General features: G+C 53.8%; 1 protein-coding gene across 12 annotated transcripts in view; it reads right to left on the reverse strand.

The window, feature by feature from the left end:
- The window catches only part of RGS3 (regulator of G protein signaling 3), a 118904-nt gene that overhangs the window by 24016 nt on the left and 68190 nt on the right, over positions 1-26698 (reverse strand). For 3 of the 12 annotated variants that reach the window (XM_072727574.1, XM_072727573.1, XM_072727577.1), the window contains one exon: positions 12536-12694. The exons of 4 other annotated variants lie outside the window; for them this stretch is intronic. In XM_072727574.1, coding sequence (XP_072583675.1) covers positions 12536-12694 — 159 coding nt within the window. Of the gene's footprint in view, positions 1-8150; positions 8351-8392; positions 8479-8563; positions 8799-12535; positions 12695-17980; positions 25950-26698 lie in introns of those variants that run through there. 5 more of the 12 variants (XM_026002805.2, XM_026002808.2, XM_072727579.1 and 2 more) reach the window with 4 other exon arrangements.

Consider the following 26698-nt stretch of genomic DNA (forward strand, 5'->3'; position numbering starts at 1 on the left):
AACATTCAAGGAAGTACAGGTGGTTCCATGGAGCAGAAGCACGGGTGTGCTAAGGAATGTGGACTTCCCCCTGAGAGCAGTGTTTACGTGATGCTGTAGAGATAGGGAAGGTGGAGCCAGAGACGATGGAAACAGAAAACACTGATAAAGATGGTGGGGGGAGAGGAAGAGAGAAACGTGGATTGAGCGTCTCCCAGACACCAGGCACCGGGACAGATGGCCTCCACACACTCTCTCACCCCCAGTGACCCTGTACGGCCGGTACCACTGGCCCCCAGACTGGGACTAGGACTCAGAGGTAGAGCGACGTGCAAGAGCGACGTGCAAGATCACCAAGCAAGTGAGCTGAGGAGTCAAACTGAAACCACGGTTCAGCCTCAGCCGGTCTAAAGCCCTGCTCTTCCTGCGACCCTGTGGCCTCCTTTGCTGCCGCTGCAAGGCCTTTCCTCACCCCCTCCCTCCCTCCCTTCAAAAGACCTCACCTGGCACCCCTCTGGGCGTGGTGAGCTGGACCAGACATGGGGGCCCCCTGGCTCAGACCCCAAACTGGTGGAGACGGAGGGGCAGGTGTCTGACTCACCCGGCGGGGGGTGGGACAGTACGGAGTTGCATCCGGCTGGTGCCCTTCCCAAACCGACTGCCTCCAGGGACCCCTTCTGGTGCGGGAGAGCCAGAAGCGCGTGCCTTCTCTGTGACATTCAATGCTAGGTTGATCAAACAAACAAACAAAGAACCTCGGCCAAGCCCGGAGGAATCCCAGGCAAGGGCACAAATAGTACTGCGGTCATGAGACCAGGATTCGGAATCAGGCAGGCCTGGGGTTCAATCCCCCTTCCTAACCCTGTGGCTGAGTCAGTGTGACGCCTCCTGTGGGCAGGAGGCAGGGCCTGGTGCACAGCAGTGCTCGGCCCACTGGGCTGCCCACCCCCCACACACACCACCACCTCTTGGCGCTCTCTCCCAGCAGGACCCAGGGACGAACCCAAAATCGAAGGCCTCACTCCAAGCAACAGTTCGGGGAACAGAGAGAGCCTGTGGGGTCGGGGGTGGTGGAGGGAAGCCTTATGCTGGGGAAGAACAGAGGTCTGGAGATAGACAAACCCGGGTTCGAATCCTGCCTGGGCCACTTCCTAGCTGGGTGCCCTTAACCTCTGGGCAGGCCGCTTACCCTGCCGAAGGTTCAATTTTTCTCATCTGTAAATGGCGGCGTCGGCAGGTAGCACGGACATCACAGCACTGCGGGGAGGCACCCCCCTGAAGACGCCCGGCACATAGTAAGTGCTCAGTAAACATTTCCAGCTCCTGTAACCATGCTTACTACTGTCATCCGCGTCAACACCATCTGTCCCCTCCCCTGCATCGCACTCTGGGAGAGGACACTTGGCACATTCTGACAACAGCCCTCAGACAGGGGCTCCGCTATCTGTACATTTCAGGGGAAGACACTGAGGCCCGTACCAAAGGCCCTGGACGCAGGAGAGGCTGCTGAGCCTGCGCTCGGTCTCCCCCAGGCTGGGTCAGTCTGGCTCCCTGGGCCTAATTACTCCTCTCTCTAGGCCACGTCTTCCGGAGGACGACTGTCTAGCTCTGAATCTCAGCCAGCCTGGAGGAATCAGAGCCCACGGTACGGCCAGGTCTCCTTGTGGATACATCGAGGGCAGGAAAAACAGAAAGCACTCCCTCTCCAGGGAGGGATCCCAGCCTTTGTCTGGGTGCCCCGGTTCCTAAAATATTCTTCCTTCAGGGCCTGCAGTGCTGGGAACTGGGTGGGGAGTCAAGGTGGGAAGGCTCTTCCATCCAGGACACTAGACTGGATATCTGGCCATTGGGCTCGGCCATCACCTTGAGGCCACAGGTCACCTCCGAGGCCCCAGGCACGCTGCTACCTGCACCGCTGCCTCCCTGAAGCAGGCGCGCTCTCTGCTAAGGGGGTGATGTTGAGGCTGGGGTCGGCTGGGTTTGCAGTCAGTTCCACAACCATCCTCCTGTCATGGGACTTCCTCTCATCCTTTCTTCCTTTCTCACAAGAACCTGGTTATGTTCTTCTCCCACTGAAAACCCTCCTATCCCTCTGGGGTAGTCCCAGCTCGTTACCTTGTGTGTTTTGCCCCCACCCACTGACCCCTTCACCCTCTACCCCCAACATGCCATTTCTCTCCCTTCCCCATTCCCACCCTCAGCCAGTCTAAACTATTTGTAGTTCCCCAAACACACTCTACCCTCAGGCACCCCTAAACCTCCGCTCGCTGTACTTCCTACCTAGAACACCCTCCCCTCTCTCGTCCACCGGCGAACTCCTACTCATCCTTCCAAATTCAACTCACCCCCACGTGCATGGCCAGGTGATTTCTAACAAAGACGATGACCCCCTACAGTGAGAAAGGATGGTTTTCTAATTAATTGGGTAACCACCCCCGAGGAAAAGGAGTCTTGACTTCTACATCTGCCGTCCGTAAGAGTCTAGTTCAAGTGGATTTCTGACCTAAATATGAAATGTAAAAGAATGGACCTTCTGGGGAAAAAAAAAAAAAAAAAAGAATGGACCTTCTGGAAGATGACGTAGGCACGCCCACAACTTTGTAAGAGGCAGGATTCCACCAGCACTCTCTGACAGGCTGGACTGTATCAAGAACTTGCACTCTTCAGAGGATAACCCTCCCCAAAAGGGTAGAAAGGCCAGACCCAGAGTGGGAGGAGATGTTTGCAATGTGTATACCCCACAGTGGAAACATACTCGGAATATTTTTTAAGCTCCCACAAACCCATAAGAAAAAGGCAGACAACCCCAGGGGAAAACTGGAGGGAGACGCTTGAACAGGCCCTTCACTGCGAGGCGGGAAACAGTCAACACAGGGGAAAGGTCTCGAACCTCCTTAGTCACCAAGGGAATGCAAATGAAACCCACATTTAGTTATCACAATATCTAACACCAGCAGCGCTGGTGAGGAGAGGGAGTAACAGAAGCTCCCATACGCAGCTCGCAGGGAGGGTAGTGGTGTCAGACTTGGGAAAATTAGATGATAGTATCTACTAAGGCTAATTATATACCACCTTATGACTCAGCAATTGTAAACCTTACGTATTTACCCACCAGCAAAGTACGTACAGCCCATCAAGAGACATCTACGAGACTATTCATAGCGGCGTGCTTCATTATAACCTCCAACTGGCAACAGCCCAAATGTTCAACAGCGGGATGGATGAATTGCACCATATTCACACGACGAACCACCCCGGTGAGAACAAGCAAAACAAAACTTCCTACAATAACGTTGACAAATCTCATCATCAAAATGTGGGCCGGAAGAAGTCGGTGTGAAATGAGTACACGCTCAGTGATCCTGGGTATACCAAGTTCAAAATCAGGCAAGGCCGCAGATCAAGGAGAGGGGTCAGGACGGGGCGGTGGTGACTAAGAGGGTGTGCGGGGGTATTTCCGGGGGTAGGAGCATGTTCTACATCTTGACCTGGGGAGTTTGTCCACCTAGTGAAAACCCATCAGCCGTATGGTTCTAATCTTTCTCTAAGTATGTTGCATTTCACTGAGAAGTTTATGTAAAAGACAAACAAAACCCCTCATCCCAGGGCCCACCCCTGCCTCCTTCCATCATGAGCCCCTCCCTGCGTGGCACACCTGCACATCTCCGATGGCACATGCCAACCCCCCCACCCCCCAAAAGCCGCTGCATCACCTCCCATTTCCAGGACGACAACACTGTGTCAGACCCCGTGCTGAGCACTTGGCCTACATCGCCTCGTTCGGTAGCCACCGAGAGGTGAGGTGCTAGTTGGCACTCAGCGGCTGCCATGACTCAACGTCAATGCACCTGGAGCACTTCATGCACACACATCTCACTGAACCCGGTGAGGCTGGGCCATTGCTTCAAGAGAGGGAGGCAAGGGGAGGTTCAGTTCTTGCCCAAGGGCACACAGCTGTAAAGCGGGAGAGCCCGTTCTCCAGTCCAGAGCCCACGCACTCACCCAAAACACACCAGGGAGCCTTGCCTGGGATTAGAAAGAACAGTACCTGGACACACACAGGTGCTTTCTATGGCCGGGCAGGAATCATGTCTACACTACAGAAGGGTGGGCAGACAGGGTGGGACAGTGGCTCCTTTGATGGACAGGCATCTGTGCACCCAGACTCGGCCTCACCTCTTGCAGGAAGCTTTGCTGAGGCTCCCAGGCTGGGTTGGAAACTTCCCCAGGGATCCCCCTCCCTGGGTCTCCCCATCAGAGCTGTGCTGTTACCAACCATCACACGCCCATCTTTACCCCTGGATTAAAGATCGGGCCCTTTGCGTCTATCTGTACCTCCAGGGCCTGGCCAGTGCATGGGACATGGCAGGTAGTTAACACCTGTGGAAGGAAGGGAGGGAGGCAGGGAGCAGACAGAGAGGGCAAGTTTAGGGCCACTACTGAGATCAACTGGGAACTCCGTCAGTCAAGGTCTGAGCAGTGAAGACGTCAGTGTCCCAGATGGGCTGCGGGTGCGACCCCTACCTAGGGAGCCACACGGCCACGTGCCCGCTTCCATTGCACGGCCCGCCCCCTGGCTGCCCTAGCCTTGGCCCTAGGTGGTGGCTAGCTGTTTGGCTCACAGCAGCTCTGCCCGGCTTCTTCCGGGACACGTGACCCCCAGGCCTCCGCAAACCCCAGGCCTCCGGCGCCCTGCCCTGAGTGCCTGAGTTCTGCTAGTAGCCCGAGCAGGCGAACCCCACCAAGAGGTAATTGAGGACACCACAGAAAGCCCTGGCTACGTGGGGAAAAGACTGCCCAATTCCAAATGACTTACTACCCCCCCGGCCTTTCTAAGTTGGGAGCCACTGACAGTCCTCCGGCAGCAGCCAGATCTGTGCAGTGCCAGGTGCAAGCAGGCCGGCCCATGGCAGGCAGGGAGAGGGGACAAGCCCTCGGCCATCTGGAACAGTGAGCAAACCTGGCAGTTCTCCATACATCTGGAGCGATGACCGAGCCCCACTGCCAGAGAAAGAGAATATCCTGGGACCACCCCCCTGCTCTCTCCTCTGTGCCTAGAGGCCCTGATCTCCCAAGTGGGTCATGGCCCCAGCACCCCTGTCCCCAGTCCTGCCCTACTGCCACCTTGATCTCAGGTGCCTGGGCGCAGCTGGTTGAGCCGGGGAAGGTGGCAGCTCCCTGGGGCTGAGCCCAGCTGGCCTGCTGTGAGTGGCTCCAGCCTCTCTGGGCTTAGCAGCCTGAGCCATAAGCAGCCTTGTTTATCCCTGGGAGGAATGACGGTTTTCCCTGAGCAATGACATCTTGGAAACAGCCTAGCTCCACAAACACCAACAAACCTCCCAGCCCTGGCCTGGGCCCCAGCGTGCAGAAGGCCTCTGACCAAAAGTCCCTGAATAACAGGTTAGGGGCTGCTTCCCCGCTGGGCCAGCCTGGCCTTGGCTAGTGACTCGCAGAACCCAGGATGAGAAAAGGGTCTACAAAGAACTGGATCCCTGCAAGGGACCTGGTCCAGTTCCTGGTTGCGCCAAAGGGGAAACTGAGCCAGAAAAAGAGAAAAAAAAAAAAAAAAGCACATTTGCCTGAGATGATCCAGTGAGTAGGAGCTAGAACGTGCCTCAGTCTCTGGCCTGTTGGCCAAGCAAGCAAGGGCTTTCTCTACTGCACACGGCTTTTTAGAGGAGAGCCAGGCTCTAGCTGGTAAGCCAGGGGGCTCTAGAAAGCAATGTGTCACTGGGGAGTCCAATAAAGGGGGAACACCAGAACGAAAGCCAGGTTCTCTGAGTCATCCAGTTGGTGCGACAAAGAGAGATTTGGGCTGGGAAACTGGAGAGCTGGGTTCTCATCCCCACTTGGCTGCTGAGTTGAATGTAACTTCAGGCAAGGCCTTCCTCGCCTATCTGTCCAGAAGGCAAATGGACTCAGCCATCTCCAGGGCCTTGGGTAGATAAACGGGAAGAAGCTCTACGGGCCTCCAGGACCCCAGCTGAGCATAGGTACTCCCTCCTTGACCATGCCTCTTATGGGCAAGCGAGGCAGAGGAGAAGCGAGGGGCTGAGGAGCAGCCCCACACCAAAGCCCAGATCTACCTCTGTGGTTGGCAGCATCCAAGGGGACCCCAGCTGGGCCCCAGGCCACTGTGGTCTGTGCAAAGGACCGTAGACATCACATTCAAAGCAGCCAGGGCTGCCCCTTCCGCCCTCCATGGCCCAGGCCATGGCGTGAACACCACCCAGCCCAGCATGACCCTCGACGAGGCCCTCCCGTGACCTCAGACAGGTTGAGGCCAAGTTTCTCCCTGCTTCACCTCCTGTCAAATCCCACCCCCAACTTCTTGGCCCTACAGGAGCAAAATAGTCCCATGGCCCCACACAGAAACTAGGGCTCCTCCAAAGGGACACCTAACCAGGCCCTCGTGTTGATAGAGCCCACTCTCTGCCACGCAGAGCTAGGACATGGGCAGAAAGAGCTTACTTGGACATCAGTGCGTGTGCTCAAGGAGAGCCCATCCTTGCCCTTTCCCATCATGTCCTGGGTCCCAGGTGAGGCCTCTGTGACCCAGAGACAAATAAGGCCTGGATCCCACGTAAATAAGACAGGAAGCAACCGCCCTGGGTGCCGCCTCCAATGGACAGACAGGTTCCTGCAGGAGTATTTGCTCTAGTTGTCGAAGTCCGGGTTCTCCAGGATTAAGACCTGCAAAGAAATGGGCTTTCCAGGCAGCGGGAACATGTGCAAAGGCCAGCAAGCTGGGGCGGGGGCAGGGTGGTTTCATTGATACCAAGAACCATCTGCAGCCCCATCAAGGATTTCTGGTTCAAGACCCTGGAGGCTTCCCAGCAGGGGGTCCCTTGCCTCAGCTGCCTCCATCTTCCCCATCCCCCCCCACCGGCCGCCACAGATGCCAGGCTGGGCCTGAAGCACGCCCTGTTGTGGAACTTGGCTCCCTGTAGGGCCCGCCCTGGGCTAAGCCATGCCACATGGTAGGGCTGGGGAAGAAGGGAGGTGCCCCTTGGCTGGGCATAAAGGACTCAAGGGGCCCTGGTGGAAACTTTGACGATGGCCTCAGGGCCCTGGCTGGGCTCTCCAGGCGCTGGTGGGCAGGCACTGCAGCTCCTTCCTTCCAAGAGATATGCCCCCTCCAGCCACCTCCACAGAGAAGCCAGATAGGCCCCGGCCATACCCCTGAGGGCAGCAGGGTGTGGAAAGTTTTCAGTGAGGGGCCTGGTGGCCCTGTACTTAAGTAGGCATCTCAAGCCAGGAGCACCAGATTCAGAGCCGAACTACGTTAGCTCAGGGCCCGTAATGGCACCCATGGGTCCCGTGCTCCCTGCTCCGGGAAGCAGAAGTCTTCCATCCTGGTCCTGGTCAGACACCTGGTCTGTGGACACGGCCCCTCCCAATCTGGACCACGGCTCTTCCCCAGCCCTGAGGTCCCTCGGACACCTTGGGACAAGAGTAGAGGCGTGGGGCTTCCTGATAAAGGGATTGACCTCTGTCCCCTCACAGTGGTTAGCTCTGCGGGGGTGAGCAGGTCCCTAACAATTACCCCCCTCCCTCCAGTTCTCAACCGGAGACAAGGGAGCAGGTGCAGGACTTTTCTCAAGGGGCTCAGGATGCTCCTGAGGCAGAGCATCCCTCTTGCACTTCCTGTGGACGTTTCAGCAGAAATCTCTCAAATTGGAGGCAGCCCCCCCACACTGAGGGCTGCCCCCCACCCTGTCCCGCCCCAGACCACCTCCTTCCCTGGCACAGAACCAGGCAAGATCGGCCAATCCCTGGTGCCTGGGCACAGTCAGCATCCCTGACGTGGTCACCAACGCGGCTGGCTGAAGGCTCCCTTCCCGTGCAGTGTCCCAACTTAGGGTCACCGAGCATTCCCTTCTCCCAGAAGGAAGACCTGGCGGACCAGCCTAGGAGCGGGGGAAGCGGCACACAGCGGTGGCGTGCCCCTAGCCCCGCGGGGTCCCCCACCTTGAGACGGCCGGACCAACAGACAGACAGACAGACAAAGATGCACACACGCGGAGCTGCCTCAGAGCAGCACACACGCGGCCGAGCTGCTACATGCCTGTCCATGGCCGCCCTGGGGAAGGAACAATAGCAACGGGGCACTGGCCTGGCCAAGAGCACCCCCTCCTGCCGCACCGTCCCGGCCCCGGCCCGGCACCTACCCGCGCTCCTGCAGGGACCCGAGCCCACGGCCACCGCGCGGCTCCCGCCGCTCCCGCCGCTCCCGCCGCTCCCGCCGCTCCCGCCGCTCCCGCCGCCCGGGCTGCACCGGCTCCTGCACCGGCTCCTCCCGCGGGCGGCGGGCATGGGGCGGGCGGTGGCAGCTCCTGGCCGCCGGGCGAGGCAAGCGGCTCCTTCCCCAGACAGAGCTCCTTTGTGTCCGCAGAGCTATTTATGGACTTACCCAAGTTCCCCCGGGGAGCGGGACCTGCTGGGAGAAGCAGAACCAAATGACCAGGTTCCACCTCCCACATCTAGGTAGCGTTTTCAAAACCCTTGCATCACTCGCTCCTCCTCCTCCTCCTCCTCCTCCTCCCTCTCCTCCTCCTCCTCCTCCTCCTCTCCAAACACACACCCTGTCCAGCAGGCTGCTGCCGCAGCTTGGGATTTCTTTCTTCCATTAAAGAAAACTCGGATTCCCCAAGCCACTTTCCACCCCCCCACACACCCCGAGGAGGAAGAGTGGGGTGTCTCAGGAAGTGTCCTGTCCTTGGGCAGCCGGTCCTTCAGCCTGCGACGAGCCCGGGCTCCGGGGCCGCACGCTCACACTCACACTCACACTCACACTCACACTCACACGCACGGGCCCTGGCTCCCCTGGACCCGCCCCCTGGGGCCTGGGCTGGCCCCTCGAGTGCCGCTTCTGGAGGGGAGAGGCACCCATCGCTGACGGTGGCAGCCGCTGACACTGGGATCCCCCAGGCAGAGCACCCCACGGGCATGCTGAGGGGTCCCCGCCCCTCCCGCCGCTGGGGCGGTGCAAGGCCACTCCCAGCAGGATGGAGCCAATCGCCCGGGCTTCCCGGCACACCCCCACCCCCAGCCGCTCACACCCCAGTAGGCGGCTGCAATTTAACGGAGGGTCCTGGAGCCAATGTGCTGCTGACTCGGAGAATGTCACCGCCTCGGGATGGGGGAGCAGCTGGCTGCTTCAGATCAGCGCCCAGCAGCACCATCCAGCGTGGCCGGAGCTTAGCTTTGTGTGTCAAACTCTGGAGAGAAGGCATGGGACTTCCTCCCCCACAATGTGACCACTGGGAGGAGCACATTACAACAGCTCAAGAGTTAGGGCGACATGTGAAGGAGACATCCATGCCTCACAGAGGGACCATGGGGAGCAGAGGAGAGAGCCCCGAGCTAGGAGGCAAGAGCCCCCAGATCCCATTCCAGCCCCAGCACTGATGGGCTGGGTATCACTGGTCAAGTCCCTGCCCACCCCTGAGCCTTGGTTCTCTCATCTATAGAATAGGGCTGACAACTCTTGACCTGCCCACCTGTGGGATCCAGAGAGAATTCAAGGATCCCATGCCAGGCATTATTCCCAGGACTTGGCCTTCGGTAACTCGCGTGATCCTCACCAGCACCTTGTGAGACAGGGGCTGTTCTTACCCTACTCGTAGATGGAGAATCTCAGGTACAGGATGATAGTGGAAGTTGCCCAAAGGCACACAGCTAGTTGGCTGTGAAGCCAGGAGTGGAGACCAGTCGGGCCAACTCTAGGGTGCCCGCCCCTAAGCCCTACGAAGCCCACTGCTGCAGGAAGCTGCTTGGCCAGCACCAAGCTGTCTGATGTCGTGGCCAACCGCAGTTGGTTGTCTGATGTCAACAAATGCACTCGTGTTGTGCCTGGGGCCCACGCTAGGGGTGCCCCCCCCAAGGCAGTTCCAACCTGAAACTGCTTATGACCAGAATGGCAGGCACACACGGGCTCCGTCTGCCTCTTTCCCACCTCACCCTGCAATGGCCCCCGGGACTGAAGTGCTGTCCTGTGCCTCTTACTCTCCCTGTGTTAGTCTCAGTGTCTCTGAATGTCTATCTCCGCCCATCTCCTTGCCCGTGTCTGGCTCTATTCCTGTCTTATCTCACACATACAAGCACACGCACACTTGCAGGTAGAAGAAAACATCCCATAGCAGGGTCGACTTGGAACAGCCCTCATCTGAGCAGGTCATTTACAAATTCCAATCAATACTTTGTCTTGTCACTGGGGGCAGAGCCAAGGCAGTCCTGGCAGGGCCCAGGAATCTTCCAGATTGGAAGATTGTTATCCTGCAGGCTCCTGGGAAGCAGGACCCACCTCATCCTGGGAAGCTAAGAAGGTGAGTCTCAAGGGAGTCCAGTATCAATGGGGCTGCCCAATTTCCACTAGGGCTGAATTCCCGGTGCTTGGGATAAGACTGCTTAGGGTGAAGAGCTTGAATGGGGGGTTCCTTAACACAGAAGGAGCCCCCGAGTTTCAGCTGGGTCTTCACCTCTCAATCAACAAATAGTTCTGGAGCACCAACCACACGCCAGGCTGTGTGCTGGGCCCTCGGGATGCAGTAGAGAATTGGCAGCCCCGAGCCCTGTACGCACAAAGCTTCGGAGGGACACACACCAGCCACACAGCCAGACTCGTGAGTGAGTCCGTAATTAGACACTGTGTGCCGTGATGGGCAGAGCCGCTCCGCCAACCCAGGGAGCGGGGTCCAGGACAGACGCAGAATGCGCTCGTCAATGCTCTGGACCACGAGAGTAATGAGGAAAGGGCCCAGCAGTCCCATGCCCAGAGACCCAGGAGCCTGCCAGACCAGGTAAGGGGACCCACGCAGCCACTGCCCTCTGCCTCCCCGTAGCCGCAGACACAATCAGCCAAGCCGGCGGGCCTCCCCGTGGGTAGCCTGGGGCAGGAGGGGGATTCACGGAGACTCAGGCTACCTCAGCCAGAAGGGCCCTGGGAGGCCTTCCACGGCTGTTTCCCATTTATAGACAGTAAAACTGAGGCTCAGAGACGGAAAGTGACTTTCCCAATGAAACAGAGCAACAGAGTGGCAGGGCTGGGACCAGGGATTGCTCACTCCCGGTCCAGTGCTCCTTCCACTACACCTCAGTGCTCCTCAGACCTACCTACACGATGGTGCTGTTCAGCACAGGAGGACCTGGGATCCAGAGAACGGGGAGGTCTCGGTGGCCCACAGGCCATGGGGATCGGCACGTAGGCACTCAAGTCCTGCGCCCCATTTACTGATCCCCATATTTCATTTAAGAGACATTCATTTGACACTTCCTGTCAGAGCACTTCCCAATTATTGACTCATTAAACCCTCACAGCCCTATTGGATATGATGTCTAATGTCCCCACTTGACAAATGAATAAACAGAAGCAGAGGGATTAGGATACTTCCTCAAGGTCACACACCAGTAAGTGCTGAGCTATGGGCCAAGCCCAGTCCACCCTGCACTGTGCCCTGCACCCCTGCGCAGGGCAGCCCCGTGCAACAGACGAGCCCCCCAGCTAGGTGCGAAGCTGGCTGGCTTTACTGCCCAATCAGGCAGGCAAACTTCTCACTGTTCGGATAGGCTGGCAGCCGCTCCCAGGGCTGGGACCTGTGAGGGTCAGCAGGAAGCCAGTGTGTATATGTACCTGCCGTTTCCGGGGGGCAGCACCCCTAACCAAAGCCCAAGGCTCCAGAAAGGCCCTTAGGGCAATTCGGCAGCAGCAGGATACAGGCCAGGCAGCTGGGCAGGCCAGTGCCCTGAAGCTGTAGCATGGCAACGCATCCTCAAGGAAAAGAGGGCACTTGCCAAAGGCTACTTAATAAGTTTCCCCGTCCTGCCTTCCGATCCAAAGTCCACTGGGATTTTGTTCTGGGTTGGGGAGGAGGGAGATGCCGCTATGGCAGAAACTGGGCACAAGCCAGGAAGAGGTGTGGTCCCAGGCATTCCAGAGCATATGACAGACTAAGACCACCGCAGTCCCCACTAAGAGCTGCTCCGGCTTTCATTCTCCCTGGAACATTCCCCCTGGAGAATGAAAGAGTCAGGTCTGTGCTTGGGTGTCAGGGCAGTGAGAGCCTGGGCCAGGGTACGCTGGCTCGATCCTCTACAGAGCCCTGCTCCTGCCCCATCCTGCTAGAAGAGAATGACAAGCCTGGGCGGCCTCAGGAGACTATAGAATTATCTGCACACCCTCACCCCAGCCCGAGCTTTAAATCTGCTAACCCACTTAGGAATTTCTGGGCCTTTACTCAGTGAGTCTCACATCCCTGGTTTAGAGGTCTATGGGTTGCGTTCAGAAAGGCCTCGCCACAGAAGAGTCAGCCAAGACACATTTATCTGTTATTTCGATAAACACTGAACCCCTACATGTGCTGGAGCCTGTGCTTGGGGCTATGGACACAGGCAGGCAGGGAAGCAGCCCCCTCCCAGAGATCTGAGCTGGAGAGTGAGCATTGCTGACCCTGGCGCTGACGCTGCAGGCAGGAACTGTCCTGCCGTGTTCAGGCCTCTGTGACCCTGATGCCAGGGTAAGGGACTTGCTCTCCCACTGCTTGCTAAGAGCACGTACCTGGCTCTTCCTGGTGGCACTAGCCTTGTTCTTGGGGCACGTGCTACAAGTGGTAAGGTGGGGCAGGTCACAGCAGGTATTCCTCAAGTTCCAGTTCATGGGGGATTCTGCAGAACCCAGGTGAGTTCCTTCCTCCTTAGTGGCCTCAGCTTTCCATCCCTAAAACGAGGCCAGAGAGGGGTGTGCAGGGGGCCCAGCCCAGCTCCCCTGCCCTTTTCAGAGACCAGTCCCAGGACCCTCCGGGCTCTCTCACGAAAGGAATGAGTTCAGCCCGTGGAATTCAGAAAGAGCACAGGCTTGGGAGTCAAAAAAAAAAAAAAAAAACCTGAATGTGAGTTACCTTGGGCAAGTTTTTAGTATCTCTGAGTCTCAGCTTCCTCATCTGTAAAATAGGGCTATTACCATGTGCCTCACTGCGCCCAGTGGAGGACCAAATGAGGTGGTGCAGGCAAAGTACCCAGCACACAGCCAAGTGTGTGAGGACAAGTAAGTAGCAGCACCATGGCTACTGTGTCATTGCTGTGGCCATCCTCTGAAAAGGACAGAATTCACCTGGAGAGGGCTGATGTGAAGAGTCAAATGTGAAATATCTGCTGAGCACAACAGAGGAGCAGGGCCTAACATGGTACCTGGCATGTACTCAGAGCTGACAGTCATTCCCATTTATTGAGCAACAGGTCCACCTTACAGAGGGGGAGACTAAGGTACGGAAAGGTCCCATGGCAGAAACAATGGCCCCAAGGCCGATGCTCTTCACCTGTGCGCTCTGCCCCCAAGTCCTTCTTGCCATCTTCCTCTGCCTCAGCAGCTTCAGGCATCAAGGGCAATTCCCAATCTGCTCCCGGGAGCTTGATCTCCTCTCCCAACCATAACAAGGAGAAGCCCACATGTGGTGAAAGCCAGACCAGATGTCCACCTGCAGAGCTGAGCCCGAGAACTCTCCCTGGCTGGCTTCTGCCTCCAACCTGGGCAGGCACACATCGCTGACGCCTCGGTAGCAGCAGCCTGACCTGAAGCAGCTGCAGAGGTATGGGGTGGCCAAGGGCCAAGACCATCTGCCTTCCTGGCTGCAGTTCACCCAGCCACACGCAGGCCAAAGATTTCAGGCTTTGGAGAGCAATCCTCAATTCATAGCGCTTGTGCCAGCTCTGGGGTCAGGCAGGGTCCCGACTTACCGAGTTCCTGGCTGGCATTCAGCACAGAGCCACCAACCCAGATATGTGGAGGCTGGCCCTGTGACCTTGGCTGCTAGATACAGCACCTCCTGAGTCTACTCACTGCTCGGACTGCTGGGCTTGGGCCCACCACAAAAGAGGGTCAGCGGAGGAAAGACGGGACTGAGATGCTGGCTTTGCTGCTGTCTTCTGTGAGATCTAGGGCGAGGCCAATCTGCTCTCTGGGCCTCAACTTCCCTGTTTCTAAAATGGGCCCTGGGATCTGACTAGGTCAGTGCTATTCAATGTGGTCTGCAGAATCGCGCAGATCCGCAAACTTCTTGTTGCTGCTTTGCCATGCAGTGAGCAGCAAAATCAAAAGTTTGGAAAGTTTTGTAGCCATTTGACATCTCCATGATACCCAAGCGCAAGACCAGTGGACTGCTCTTACTGAATAGGGCACAAGGCTGGTTCAGGTGTTAGCACTCCAGATGAGAAATCACGGTAGTGTGAGTTTTATGAAAGCATAAGGCCCTTTACCACAGGTGGTTTAAGAAGCCCTGATCTGAAGGTTCTTGTTTCCATGAGAACCCACTACGGAGGCCTCCATCACAGGACCTGCACCTGCAGTGAGATTCATGAACCTGTCACCCAAACTGTCCCCTCTCCACTGCTGCTGCCTTAGAAAATGTCACCACCATTCACCTGTTTGCCTGAGCCAATAGAAGCTGAAAGAGCTTATCTGGTCAGTACCAGGAAAAACCACCAAGGAGAACAAACAGCTAGAAATGATCTGGTGACATTTCTAAATTCCAAAGAATGGAAAGAGAAATCCTGCTTGTTTCCATAAAGAAACTTTAAAGGACCAACTGAGTACGGCACTTCTTACAACACTAAATGCTGGAATGCCAAAGCGTCGCTCTCAAGTTTCTGGAGAAGAAGGAGTGCTAGCCTAGAGTTCTCTACTTAGAGAAAGGATGACTCAAACAAGAGGGCAAATATTTTCAGACTTAGAAAGACTAACTGTGCCACCCACAGACCCTTTCTGGAAAAATTACTCAAGAGAGCTCTCCAGAAAAAAAATGAATCCAAGTCAAGGAGTCAAGAACGAGATGGTGTGGTGTCTGAGAGACGGGAAAGCAATGAAATCAGAAACATTTTTACACTTAACCACTGATACCATAATTGAGGAGTTAAATGCAATTTAAATAAATGACTCTTAAAACATAACAGGACTAATGTCTGAAAACGATAATAATCAGAAACTAAAATTCTAGGTGATTTCAACCATCCCTGGGAGGCACAGAGGAAAGCAAAGAGAAGTATAGGTTAGCTGACACATTCACTAATGGGTAGTCGGAGGTGAGGATAAACTATTCTAGATCTGGTGTCATGCCTGATATTGAAATATGTTTATGGAAAAGGTAAGGGTAAAACCTCTGGCAGACTAGAATTCCGGGGTAGAATTTCAGAGGAAATTTTGCGGAATAATGGGAAGGCAGCCTGGGGATGTGTACTACTACTGCTACCATATAGCTGTAATTAATTAAGTCTTAACCTGCTGTAGGAATAGACATATTAATGAGGAGGAGGGGTTAAAACTTAAAAAATAAACCATACTGTTTTGGGGGGGGGTGAATATTATATAATCCTGTGGCAAATACCACAACCCCAAAGGCAAAAAAAAAAAAAAACTTTAAAAATTTATAGATACCATTAGTCATCAGAAAAATGCAATTCAAAACCACAGCAAGATACTACTTCAAACCCACTAGGATGGTGTTGGGTTTTAAAACGGGAAAATAACAGCGTTATCCGAGAGGATGCGGAGAAATTGGAACCCTCATACACTGATGCTGGGGACATAAAACCATGTAGTCCCTTTGGGTAATAGTCTAGCGGGTCCTCCGAAGGTTAAACATAAAGCTGCCATTTGATCCAGGGGTTCTAGTGCTAGGTGTATGTTCAAGAGAAGTGAATACATATGTCCACACAAAAACTTGCACGCAAGCATTTATGGCAGCATTATTCAAAGTAGCTAAAAGGTAGAAAGAACTCAAACGTTCATCAACAGGTGACCAGACAAATAAAATGTGGTATATCCAGGGATCCATCCATGCATCCATGAAATATGATTCAGCCACAGAGAGAAATGAAGTATTGGCACATTCTATAACTTGGATGGACCCTGAAAACATGACGCTGAGTGAAAGAAACAGCCACAAAGGCCAAATATTATAGGATTCCATCTATAGGAATTGTCCACAATAGGCAAACCTATAGAAGCAGAAAATGTCTCAGTGGTTGCCTTGGGTTGAAGGAGATGGGGGGTGGGGGTGACCGCTACAGGGTATGGTTTCTTTTGCAGATTCTAATATTGATTGTGGTGATTATTGCACAAGTCTGTGAATATATCACATTGAATTATGTATTTTGAATAAAGGCATTCTATGACACAAAAATAATATCTCAACAAGCTGCTACCAAAACAACTTATAGACAAGACTATCTATCAATCTGAGACATCTGTAGTTTTAAGCAATAATAAAAAATAAAATATCCTTATTAGGGGATACCTGGGTGGCTGAGCAGTTTAGTGCCTGCCTTTAGCCCGGGGTGTGGTCCTGGAGTCCCAGGGTCAAGTCCCGCATCGGGCTCCCTGTGTGGAGCCTACTCCTCCCTCTGCTTGTGTCTCTGCCTCTCTCTCTGTATCTTTCATGAATATATAAGTGAATAAAATCATTTTAAAAAATCCTTATTATATAAAGAGCTCTTGTCAACTAACAATTAAACTGTAAGTAGCCCAATTTAAAAAATGTACAAAAGACTGGAACAAACGACTCACAAAATAGGCAACATAAGTGACTAAAAGGCAAATAAGTAAATATTTAACATCTCTAGTAATCAGAGATGCCCGGGTGGCTCAGCGGTTGAGCGTCTGCCTTCAGTCCAGGGCGTGATCCTGGAGTCCCGGGATCGAGTCCCACATTGGGCTCCCTCCAGCGAGGCTGCTTCTCCCTCTGCCTGTGTCTCTGCCTCACTCTCTGTGTCTCTCATGAATAAATAAATAAAATCTTAAAAAGAAAAAAAGATCCTCTCTCTCCCTGCCTGTCCCTTTCCCTGCTCCTCTCTAAAAAAATTTAAAAATAATAAATGGCTCAGTTGGTTAAATGTCTGCCTTCAGCTCAAGTCATGGTCTCATGGGTCCTGGAATGGAGCCCCATGTTGGGCTCCCTGCTCAGTGGGGAGTCTGCTTCTCCCCATGCTCATGTTCTCTTTCTCAAATAAATAAATCTTTTTTAAAATATAAATAAATAAATAAACAAACAAACCTTGGTTTCAGCTCAGGTCATGATCTCAGGGTCTGGAGATCAAGCTGTGCATCGGGCTCCATGCTTAGTGCAGAGCCTACTTGAGACTCTCTCTCTCCCTCTGCCCCTCCCCCTGCTTGTGCATGCATGTGCACTCTCTGTCTCTCTCTCTCTCTCTCTCTCTCTCTCTCTCTCTCTCTCTCAAATAAATAAATAAATAAAATCTTTAAAGTACTGACCATAAATCAGTACAACCATTCCAGGGAGTCATTTAACAATAGGTATCAGGAAACTTTTTTACAAATACACCTTCTGCTTGGAAATGCTACTACCTGGAATTTATTCTTTTTTTTTTTTTTAAAGATTTTATTTATTTATTCATGAGAGACAGAGGCAGAGACACAGGCAGAGGGAGAAGCAGGCTCCATGCAGGAAGCCCAACACGGGACTTGATCCTGGGTCTCCAGGATCACACCCTGGGCTGAAGGCAGTGCCAAACCACTGAGCTACCGGGGCTGCCCCCTTGGAATTTATTCTAAAAAAAAAAAAATATTCATTTATTCAACAAATATTTGTGGAGGGTCAAACATGTACACTGGATGATGCTGGGGATACCAAGATATGCCTATAACAATTTTTATCATAGGTTTTTGTAACAGTGAAAAATTGGAGAGGCACCTGGGTGGCTCAGTTGGGTGAGCCCCTGTCTCTTTGTTTCAGCTCAGGTCGTGATCTTATGGGTCATGAGATTGAGCCTGTATAGGACCCCTTGCTCAGTGGGGAGTCTGCTTGAGATTCCCTCCCTGTGCTCCTCCCATTCATGCACACACGTTCTTTCTCTGTCTCTATCTGTCTCTCTCTCTCAAATAAATAAAATCTTTAAGAAAAGGAAAAGAAAAATTGGCAACTACGCAAATGTCGAACTACTGGAGATTATTTAGATAAAACTATTTCGCCTACACAATGAAATACTCCCCAGGTGCTGTAGAAGAATATTTATTGACATGGAAACATGAATACACTACATTGCTGAATGGAAAAAAACAAGTGAGAAAGTTGTGTGCACCAGTAACCCCAATTTGCAAAGTAGATATATGTGTGTATAAACAAATGCCTGACAGGATCACCCCAAAATGTTAACAGTGGTTATCTCTGGGTGTTGGGATTAAGAGTGAACTTCATGTCCTTCTTCTGGTTCAACCGTATTCAATGTTTTCTTCATAATAAAATACAAATCACTTTTGCAACAACATGACAAAAGTCACCCGCATTTAAAAAACAAACCGACAAACGTCTGCCACGCCTCCACTGGTAGAAGCCCCAAGAAGGAGGGTTGCAGGAAGTCAAGCCTGTGTTCATGCTTGATCTAGCGATGACAGCTAGCAGTGCTGAGTACCTCCTACATTCCAGGCACTTTGCACAGCCCAAGAATCCGGTGGGATAGGGGTCCTCATCTCATTTGACAGATGCTAGGTGGCCCACTACTAACAGCCCAGCTAGGGAGAAGCAGAGCTGAGGTTTGAACCCAGGCCCCTGCCTCTACCTTAGCTGGGTCTCCTTGTTCCTGAGAAGGGTAGAGAAAGGTCCTGAGCTAGTAGGCCCTCTGTCCTGTAGGCCTTTGTCCTCCGTCCCTGCAGACAGTCCAGAAGGCGACAGAAGAGCAAGTTAGCAAGGGTGGGGACGCCGGCAAAGGGAAGGCGTGGCGCTGGAAGGCCCACTGGCAGAGGTCAGGGCTTGGGGCAGACTAGCCGGTGCTCCTCGCCTGCTGGGCGACTCTCAGGAAGCCCAACCACATCCGGCCCCAGGAGTTCCCAGGCTCTGTGCACGCCCAGAGGCAGTGAGAGAAAACCTCACAGACTACAGCTGCCCTGCTGAGCAGCAGGGGGAAAAGAGTCTGCCAGCGGGGACCTCCTCCCTGGGCTCGTTGACTGCTCGCCAGTCCTTTCCCCTCCTGGGGCCTAGTAGGGCCTCCTCTTCTGTGTGAGGACGGGGTGTAAGGGTTGATGGCTCCAGGACCCTCCCAGATCTCAATCCTCTCAACCTGCGGCTCTTCCTCACATAGGGCCTGGCAGGAAGAGGAAGGGGGTGAGGCGCCCCACCCAGCTCCCAAAGGAGCCCCCTCCTCTTCCCCTCAGCTCCATTCCCACCACTATTTTTAGAACAGAGCACAGGGAGCATCTCCACCATGCTCGGAGCTCCAGGTAAAACAGCAGCCCCATTCATTCTGCTCGGGCAGGAACACGGCAGGAATTTATAGACCAGCCAGCCGACTAGACGACCTCCCCCTACGCCATTAGCCAGGCCATTTCTCACTAGTTCCATTACAGCCCCAAGTGGTGACTTAATTTTTCCTAATGACAACACAGTGAGCTGAGTGAGACAAGGAGAGCATCTCTAGGACATCTGTGCCCCTCCCCACCCCCAACCTGGTCGACTCTTCAAAAGTCACTGAGGAGGAACACTGGCCTAGAAACGAAAGGCTTGGGCCCCACTTCCAGTTCTAGCACCAACTGCTTGGCTCTTGGCCAACTTCTTGCCTCTCTTTTGGTCTTGGTTTCTATAAATCAGCTTGTTCGTCAACTGATCTTGGTGTGGGAAGAGGGAGGCTTTTCAGCTCCACGTTCAAAGGTTCAATGGTTCTATCAAAATTCTAGTCATTCATAAAATATTCATCGGCTTTGGGGTATGTGTTGAGCTGTGTTCTCAAAGTCCATCTGAGAGTTGATTATGGATCTCAGAACGCATTCTCCCACTGAAAACTGTGTTATAAGTGGTGGTCGGCTTCTTAGGCTAGCCTACTTAACCCTTAGTGTTCTTCCACAAGGAGCAACAGCCAAACACTATCAGAGGAAGCCACGCACATTTAAAAGACACTGTTGGTAGAAAATTTACCTGGAGCAGTGCTTGTATGAAAGAAGATACACATTAAAGGCAATAAGAAGAAGTCAGTGGTGACTTCTGGGGCCGAATCTAAAAGAGATTTCTGATCACACGAGAAATGAAAGGCCCCGCATTTTGGTTACCATAAATTCCACTTGAAAGTTAGCCTCAGGCCATGGGCCCTTTCCCAGTTGGAAAGGTTGAAAGAACATAAGTGCCCACATATATATGTGAAGTTCAAACAAAACAGTCGGTGAGTAGAAAGGAGGAAAGAAGAGGGGAGGATTTGGGCTTGGAAAGTTCCTTGTACTGGCTTCCCAGGGCCCAGTCCGGAAGGAGGCACCTTGGGGTGGGGAGGAGTCAGGAGTGTGCTTATAATTTGGGTACCCATGACAGGGATCCCTTCCTGTACAAGATCCGTAAGTATCCTTATGTGTCTCGAGTACATGGTGAATACTAACCACATACAGCATTTGCATATATTCACAGCACGTACATCTTGTTTCAAAGTGAAGACCAGAACGTCTGTTTTCTTTCTTCCTTTAACCTGCTCGCTATCAGGGTCCCGAGGCTTTGAAGATGATTCCTGGAGCTCATCTAGACTCAACTGCCTCATTTTTCTTGGTAAAGAAACCGATGATCAGAGAGATAAAGTAATTTGCCCAAAGTCACACAGTACGTTACCAATAACATCAGGATTCAAACCAAGATCCTCAGAATCCTACTCTGGTTTTCTCCGAGGGCAAGGGGTTCAGTGAGAGGGGAGCTCCACACACCTGGGGAAGTGAACCATGGGAGCAGCTCTGGTCAGTTCTCCTTTGCCTCTGAGGATGCCAGGAGTCAGCACGGAACACGGTAGTACCCATGACCCTGAAATCAGCCTGGCCAGATTGCTCACTAAACCAGGTGGGGTTCCGGGCTCTGGTCTCACCAAGTGGAGCGCAAGAGACAAAGCTCTCAGCCAAGACAGTCAGGAGACTTAACTTGGCCACTAACAGTGTCCCATGACCATGGCCAGCTCACGTCCCTTGAGACTCAGTCTCCTCATTTAAGTTCTAGAACACAAGAGGCTTGAACTGTATGACCCAAATCAATTCCACGATATCCCCTGAGCATGTACGAAGGACAGGGCAGTAACAGAATAAGAAATCGATAAGATATGACTGCCACTGGCTCCCAAAGAACTCACAGTCTTGCAGATGAGACATATCTGCTTAACACACTGTGCTAAAGATGAACAAAATACCACGGGAACACAGAGAAGGAAGCGATGACTTCTGAGACATGCCCGAGATCGGTGTCTCAGGAGAGGGGCCAGGCTTTAAAGGTTGAGGATTGTGCCGACAGGGACAGCAGAGGAGGGCAGGCCACCTCTGGGAGGACGGCTAAAACATGAATGTGCACAGGGAGTTTGGAGAAGGGTTGAAATAATCCAGTGCGGCTGGGCTGCAGCCCCAAAGCAGGAGCATGGTGCACCCAGGGAGAGGCTTGAGAACCAAGAGGAGACCTGGGCTTTATTCTCACAATAGCCTCCCACGTGGTCTGGAAACAGCTTGGACGATCTGTGATTGCCAGAAGGCAGCAGTACAGAGCAATCCAAAGCAGGTGCTCGGCAGCTGGGCCGCCAGGTTCCGATCCTAGTTACCCCAGCTGTGTGACCTTGGGCAAGTTTCTTAATTTCTCTAAGATGCAGTATCTTTGTCTAAGTTGACTGTAAGGAGAGTAGGTGTGTAATGGGGATAATGAACCTCATGAGGGCCGGAGTGAGGATTAAAGAGACAATAGATAGAGGTCACGGTGTAAGGGCTCATCGAACCACCTAGAGTTATTATTCTACCCTTTTAAGGTACCAAGGACCTGGGAACAACTGCAGGGTGGTGGCCTGGTTCAGAGAAAGGCTTGAGGGAAGATAAGGTCAAGACAGGACGGAGGGTAAGGTTGCCCTGTCTTCGTTAAGAGCTAAAACAAAAACAGCACCATGGCTCAGGTGAAGAGCGAGGTGGCGACGTGGGCAGTCTGTCCAGAGGCAGACGGGCAGCAAGCAGGGCTGGGGAGAAGGCTGGAGACACAGGAAGACAGGTGAGCCTCTTCGGGAAAAGCCTGCTTTCCGGGGGGATATCTGAAATCCAGCCCAGTTGACTCCCAGTTACTTGGGGTTGAGAGTTGGAACTAGTCAATTAACAAAATCTGGGCCCAGAATGCAGTGCGGACTCTCTCCCTGCCCTTGATGGGGCTCGGGTCAAGGGCTCAGGTCCTAAACCTATAGCTGTCCCTTTCTGCCTCTGGCCACAGCCCCATTGCTGCTGGGTACCCAACTCTGTGTCTGCGGGCCAGTCCTCTGGAAGGCCAGACTCGAGAGGGGAAGGGGCATCAGCCCACCACCCTGGTGCCCCCTGAGAGCCAGTCTCCCTTGCCCTTCACATCAAATCTGGTGTGAAGCTCTTGAGCTATTCTGGGCTACCCCTCAGACATATGAACTCTGGAAGCTTTCTTCACTATGTGGAAAATTAGACATCTCATTCATTTGTCCTAACGCATCTCCTCTAGAGCTTAAAGGGCCACGGCTTCTACATGCAGGATATCATCCACCTGCTTCTTCCAGAAGGAGATTACTGACTTCTCGGCTTCCATCCCATTTGCATCTGGGGAGAGCAGTGGGTTAGGTGGAAAGGCTTCGGCTTGAAGATTAGTTCAGCCTCTTACTAGCTGTGTGACCTTGGATAGGTCATTTCATTTCTCTGAGTCTCAGTCCCTTTCACCTGTACCCAGAGGCTGCTGGAGGCCTGGGGATCCCGGCTGCCATCCCCGGAAGGCTCTGCTGTCCCTGTGGGGAACCCTTGCCCAGACTGCCTCCGCCCTCACTCTGCAGACCCCACTGGGTGCCGTGTGTGAGAAGTGAGGGCTTTGGTCTCAGAACTTATGAAAACATTTTAAATAAAGAATTTAAATAAGCAAACGAACAAGACCTACATAAAGAAATGTCATTATTTCCAGCAGGTCCCAGCTCGCCAGCAGAGACCGGGCATGGCTACTTAAAGGAGAGAGAGAGTTTCAAAAGACCCAGCGCCTGAGACCTAAGAAAACACGGGATCAGAGGGTGTGAGGGGAACTGAAAGGATCACTTTGTATTCAAATCACACAGATGGCCTTTTCAACAATCAGTGGTGTGCTCCCGTCCTCCTGGCTCCCAGGCCCCAGACACCAAACCAAGACAATTGGGCCATCAGGAAAGAGACCATTGTGTAAGGCTTCTTAGCATGATTTATGTGGAGGGCGGGGCCCAGCATGTTTCCCGTGATTATGACTCTCAGATGCAGCTTCCAGAGCGTGTCCATCATCCTGGAGGCACTGGGACCTGCAGAGCAGCGGCCACCCCGTCATATTTCATCTCCTCGGGCCCGTGGAGCCAAATTAATTGTTTCATCGATTTGAGAGGCAGAGATGCAGCGGCACTGTGGCTCGCCACGGTCCCCAGTGAGATGGGCTCCCGGCGAGGAGATGCCCCAGAAGCCGATGTCCGCTCCTCCCGGCAGCCAGCCCAGGACCCCAGCAAGGAGCACCACTCGAGTGGGCAGCTTGTCAGGACGAGCTGGGAGGAAAGCCCTGTCCCCGGGGCCCGATGTCGTGTTCTGATGCTCTATTTCCCTGTGGCCAGAGCTCCTGTCCTCCGCACCTGGCTGGTGGGCGGATGTGGGTCACCGCGTCCTGCAGAATCAAGCTTGCTGCCTCCCCAGACAGGCGATTGTCCTGGGCCCCACATCCCCCTTAATGTCATTTCATAAGGGAGTCCAATGAAATCAAAGTGCAGCTTCCTGTCTGGGCAGACACGGCTGCTCCACCCCTCGGAATGATCCCTGCAGGCTGAGTCCGGGCCCGCGGACACCATGTAGCCCTCGCCCCCCGCCGCAAGCGAGCTGCAGGCCGAGCCTGTCCCCCTGCTGGGCTGGGGCATCAGCTTGGTCACCGGCAGATACATTCCGTCCCCTGTTCTGATCCTGCCTAAATGGGAGGTGAGGGACGTATTCTCTTCTGGGCCATCCTTCTTGGAGTTCAAGTGACCACAGCAGGTGAGCAACCTCCTCAGACATAAGAGCCCTCCCTAATGACATTGAGAAGGTTTTACAGGACATGATGCAGAGACCATCCAAGGTCCAGGGGCTCCTCGGGCCTGAGCCATCATCTGTCTAGCCTCTTGGAGCCCCTTTTTCTACACAAGTGACCATGGTCCTACACATATCTTTTGTGTTCGAGCTCTATTACTCAGACCTGTGACCTCTGGCTTCCCTCCTTCTAGGTCTTGGCAGTTAGAGAAGGGTATGAGAGCTGTCCAACCCCGGGTTCCAGGTGGTGAGCAGGCTGGGCTCTCATCACTGTCCCCCAATAGGTCTTCCTTTAGCTGAGCCACACCTAGCCCCCGCCCCTGAACCATGGGAGCTCGGAAGCAAGCAGACCTAATCAGCTTCCAGAGAGCTGTGTCGCAGCTTCCTGTCCAGCCATTCAGCACAGGATGGAGACAGCACGGCCACCCCTGCCAAGGCCTGGGGGCTGTGAACTTTCCCACCTGGGCCAGGTGAAGGCCCCGTGGCTCCCAATTTCTAGGGTCCTTCCTAGAACTCAGCCCTCGTGCCTAGCCAGGCCTGGCTGGGAGGAGGCTCTGTAAGGAAGGCTCCAGTGCTCATATGCATCACTGAGAGAACAAGACAGAGTGGAAGAGACACTGGGGCCGGGAGCTGCGGGGCAGGGGGGGGGGGGTGTCAGGGAACTCTCTCTTCTCATCCCAGAGCCTCCACCGTATCCCAGGATCTGGAAATCCACATGTTTACCTCTCCAACCACTATCTGGGACAGGCCATCACTGGCCCTCACCTGGAAGACTGGAGGGACCCCCTCACTGATCTCTTCACACCCACTTGGGTGCCACCTTGGGCTCTCTGATCTTCTAGAAATGTACCTGAGACTGACTCCCTTTCTCAAAAGCCTTCAGTGGCTTCCCACTGTATCTAGAATGACACCAGCGAAACATTAACCACCGCGGTCCTGCATGATCTGGCCCCAACCCAGCTGGTTGGCCTCCACGCTCAGCACTGGCCACACCGGCCTGGCTTCTGTCGGCCCCAGCATGGCAAGCTCTTTCCCATCTCAAGTTCTCTCCACAGGATGTCCTATTTGCCTGGAACGCTCCTTCCAAAATCCCTGACTGGCTCCTTTCTGGCCTGCAGGTCTTGACTTCAAAGGGATGATATTCCCTGCCCAACCCCCTAGCCCGGCTCCCCACAGCAACCTAAATCATATTCTCTCTTAAAGGAATCCTTTTCTTCATCAGCTTGTAATCATGTGTGTGTACGTGTACGTGTTGCGTGTGTGTTGGTGTTGAGCTATTTAACGCTCACTCTCCTACTAGAACTGAAATCATGACAAGAGTGGAGGCCATGTCCACCTCATTCTCCACAGAATCCCTAGCTCCTAGCCCAGAGCCTGGCACAAAGTAGATGCCCCCCCGCCCCACCCCTTCAAAATATCTGCTGCATGAAGGAAGGAAGGAATGAGAACAGATGAAGAAGTGATTGAGTGGGGACATCCTCTGGCAGTGGAGGCCGAGGCCATGGTTCTCCGTCAGGGCTGACCTCTGCCAACCTCTCCCGCTGCCCCCAAGGCAGGCACTGGAGTCATGGGAAGCCCAGATACTATTTCTTCTCCTTTTTCCTTGTAGGGAGAAAGTTTGAGTCTTCTCCATGTGGGACTTTCTGATGCCAGTCTGCACGTGCCCACAGGGCCGCTCATACCACTGTGGTCCTTCTGATGCCAGTCCACACACACCCGTGGGGCCACTGCCTTCAGGTGACCCTAGGCCCACCATCTTGGTCCTCCGCTTTGGGTCCAGTTGAGGTGAGGTTACTGTGTGGTAGGGGATGCCCGACAAAGGGTTAAGTTGCCAGAAGCAGAGTCCCGCCCTTGGGTTTGCTCAGCCAATCAGAGTCTGTCCTGATGAGGTAAAGCTTCTATCCTGGGTAGCATTGGTTGAGTTGGCCGGCCCCATCTCCTGCTGGAGAGAGCCATAAGGGTGGAGTTTCTGTGGAACCAGACAGAACTGGAATTAGCTCGCTGTCTACTCTGGCCGGGGCTGCCTGACTCCAGGACCTGTCCCTGTTCCTTTCTACGGAGCTCGGACAGACCCTGGCACCTCCGGGGCCCCGCCTCTAGCTGACCAGTGGAGATGACAAGGCGTCACTTGTGGGAGAAGTCTCAGAGCCAGAGCAGACACAGGAGGCCTCAGTTTCCCTGCCTGGGCCCCGGAATACAGCAGGTGGTTACCAGGCAGTGACATGGAGCGGTCATCCCATGTGCTCAGAGCAGCAGCATTCAGCTTCAACAAGCAAGGCCACTAGATGAATCTTCCTATATAAACATAGCTTTGAAACGGTAACAAGAGCAGCTAGTTCATGGAGTTCTTCTTGTGCACACATGACCTGAGTTCAATCGTCAGGAGAACCCTGTCAATCCAGCCACTTTACTGATGAAAACACCTGAGTCTCAGCCAGGCTCGCTGCCTCACCTGAGCTCACAGAGTGCCAAGACTTTACACCTCCCATACCACTCGCCGTATTACTTGTGAGCAATGTGTTGGCATATCTGTCTCACCACTGGACTGCGATCTCGCAAGGGAAGAGTGTGGCGGATCCATCTGTGCATTCCCACCGTGGAGTCCAGGGTGCACCCAGAGAACAGAGCAGTTACCTGCTGCCCTGCGTTTCCTCTCATACGCCTGGTGGCTGTCGGAAGCCTACTCTCCTCAGGCTTCCCGTGGCCCAGGCCAGTGCT

This window comes from Vulpes vulpes, chromosome 12 (assembly GCF_048418805.1).
Source record: "Vulpes vulpes isolate BD-2025 chromosome 12, VulVul3, whole genome shotgun sequence".
Lineage (NCBI taxonomy): Eukaryota > Metazoa > Chordata > Mammalia > Carnivora > Canidae > Vulpes > Vulpes vulpes.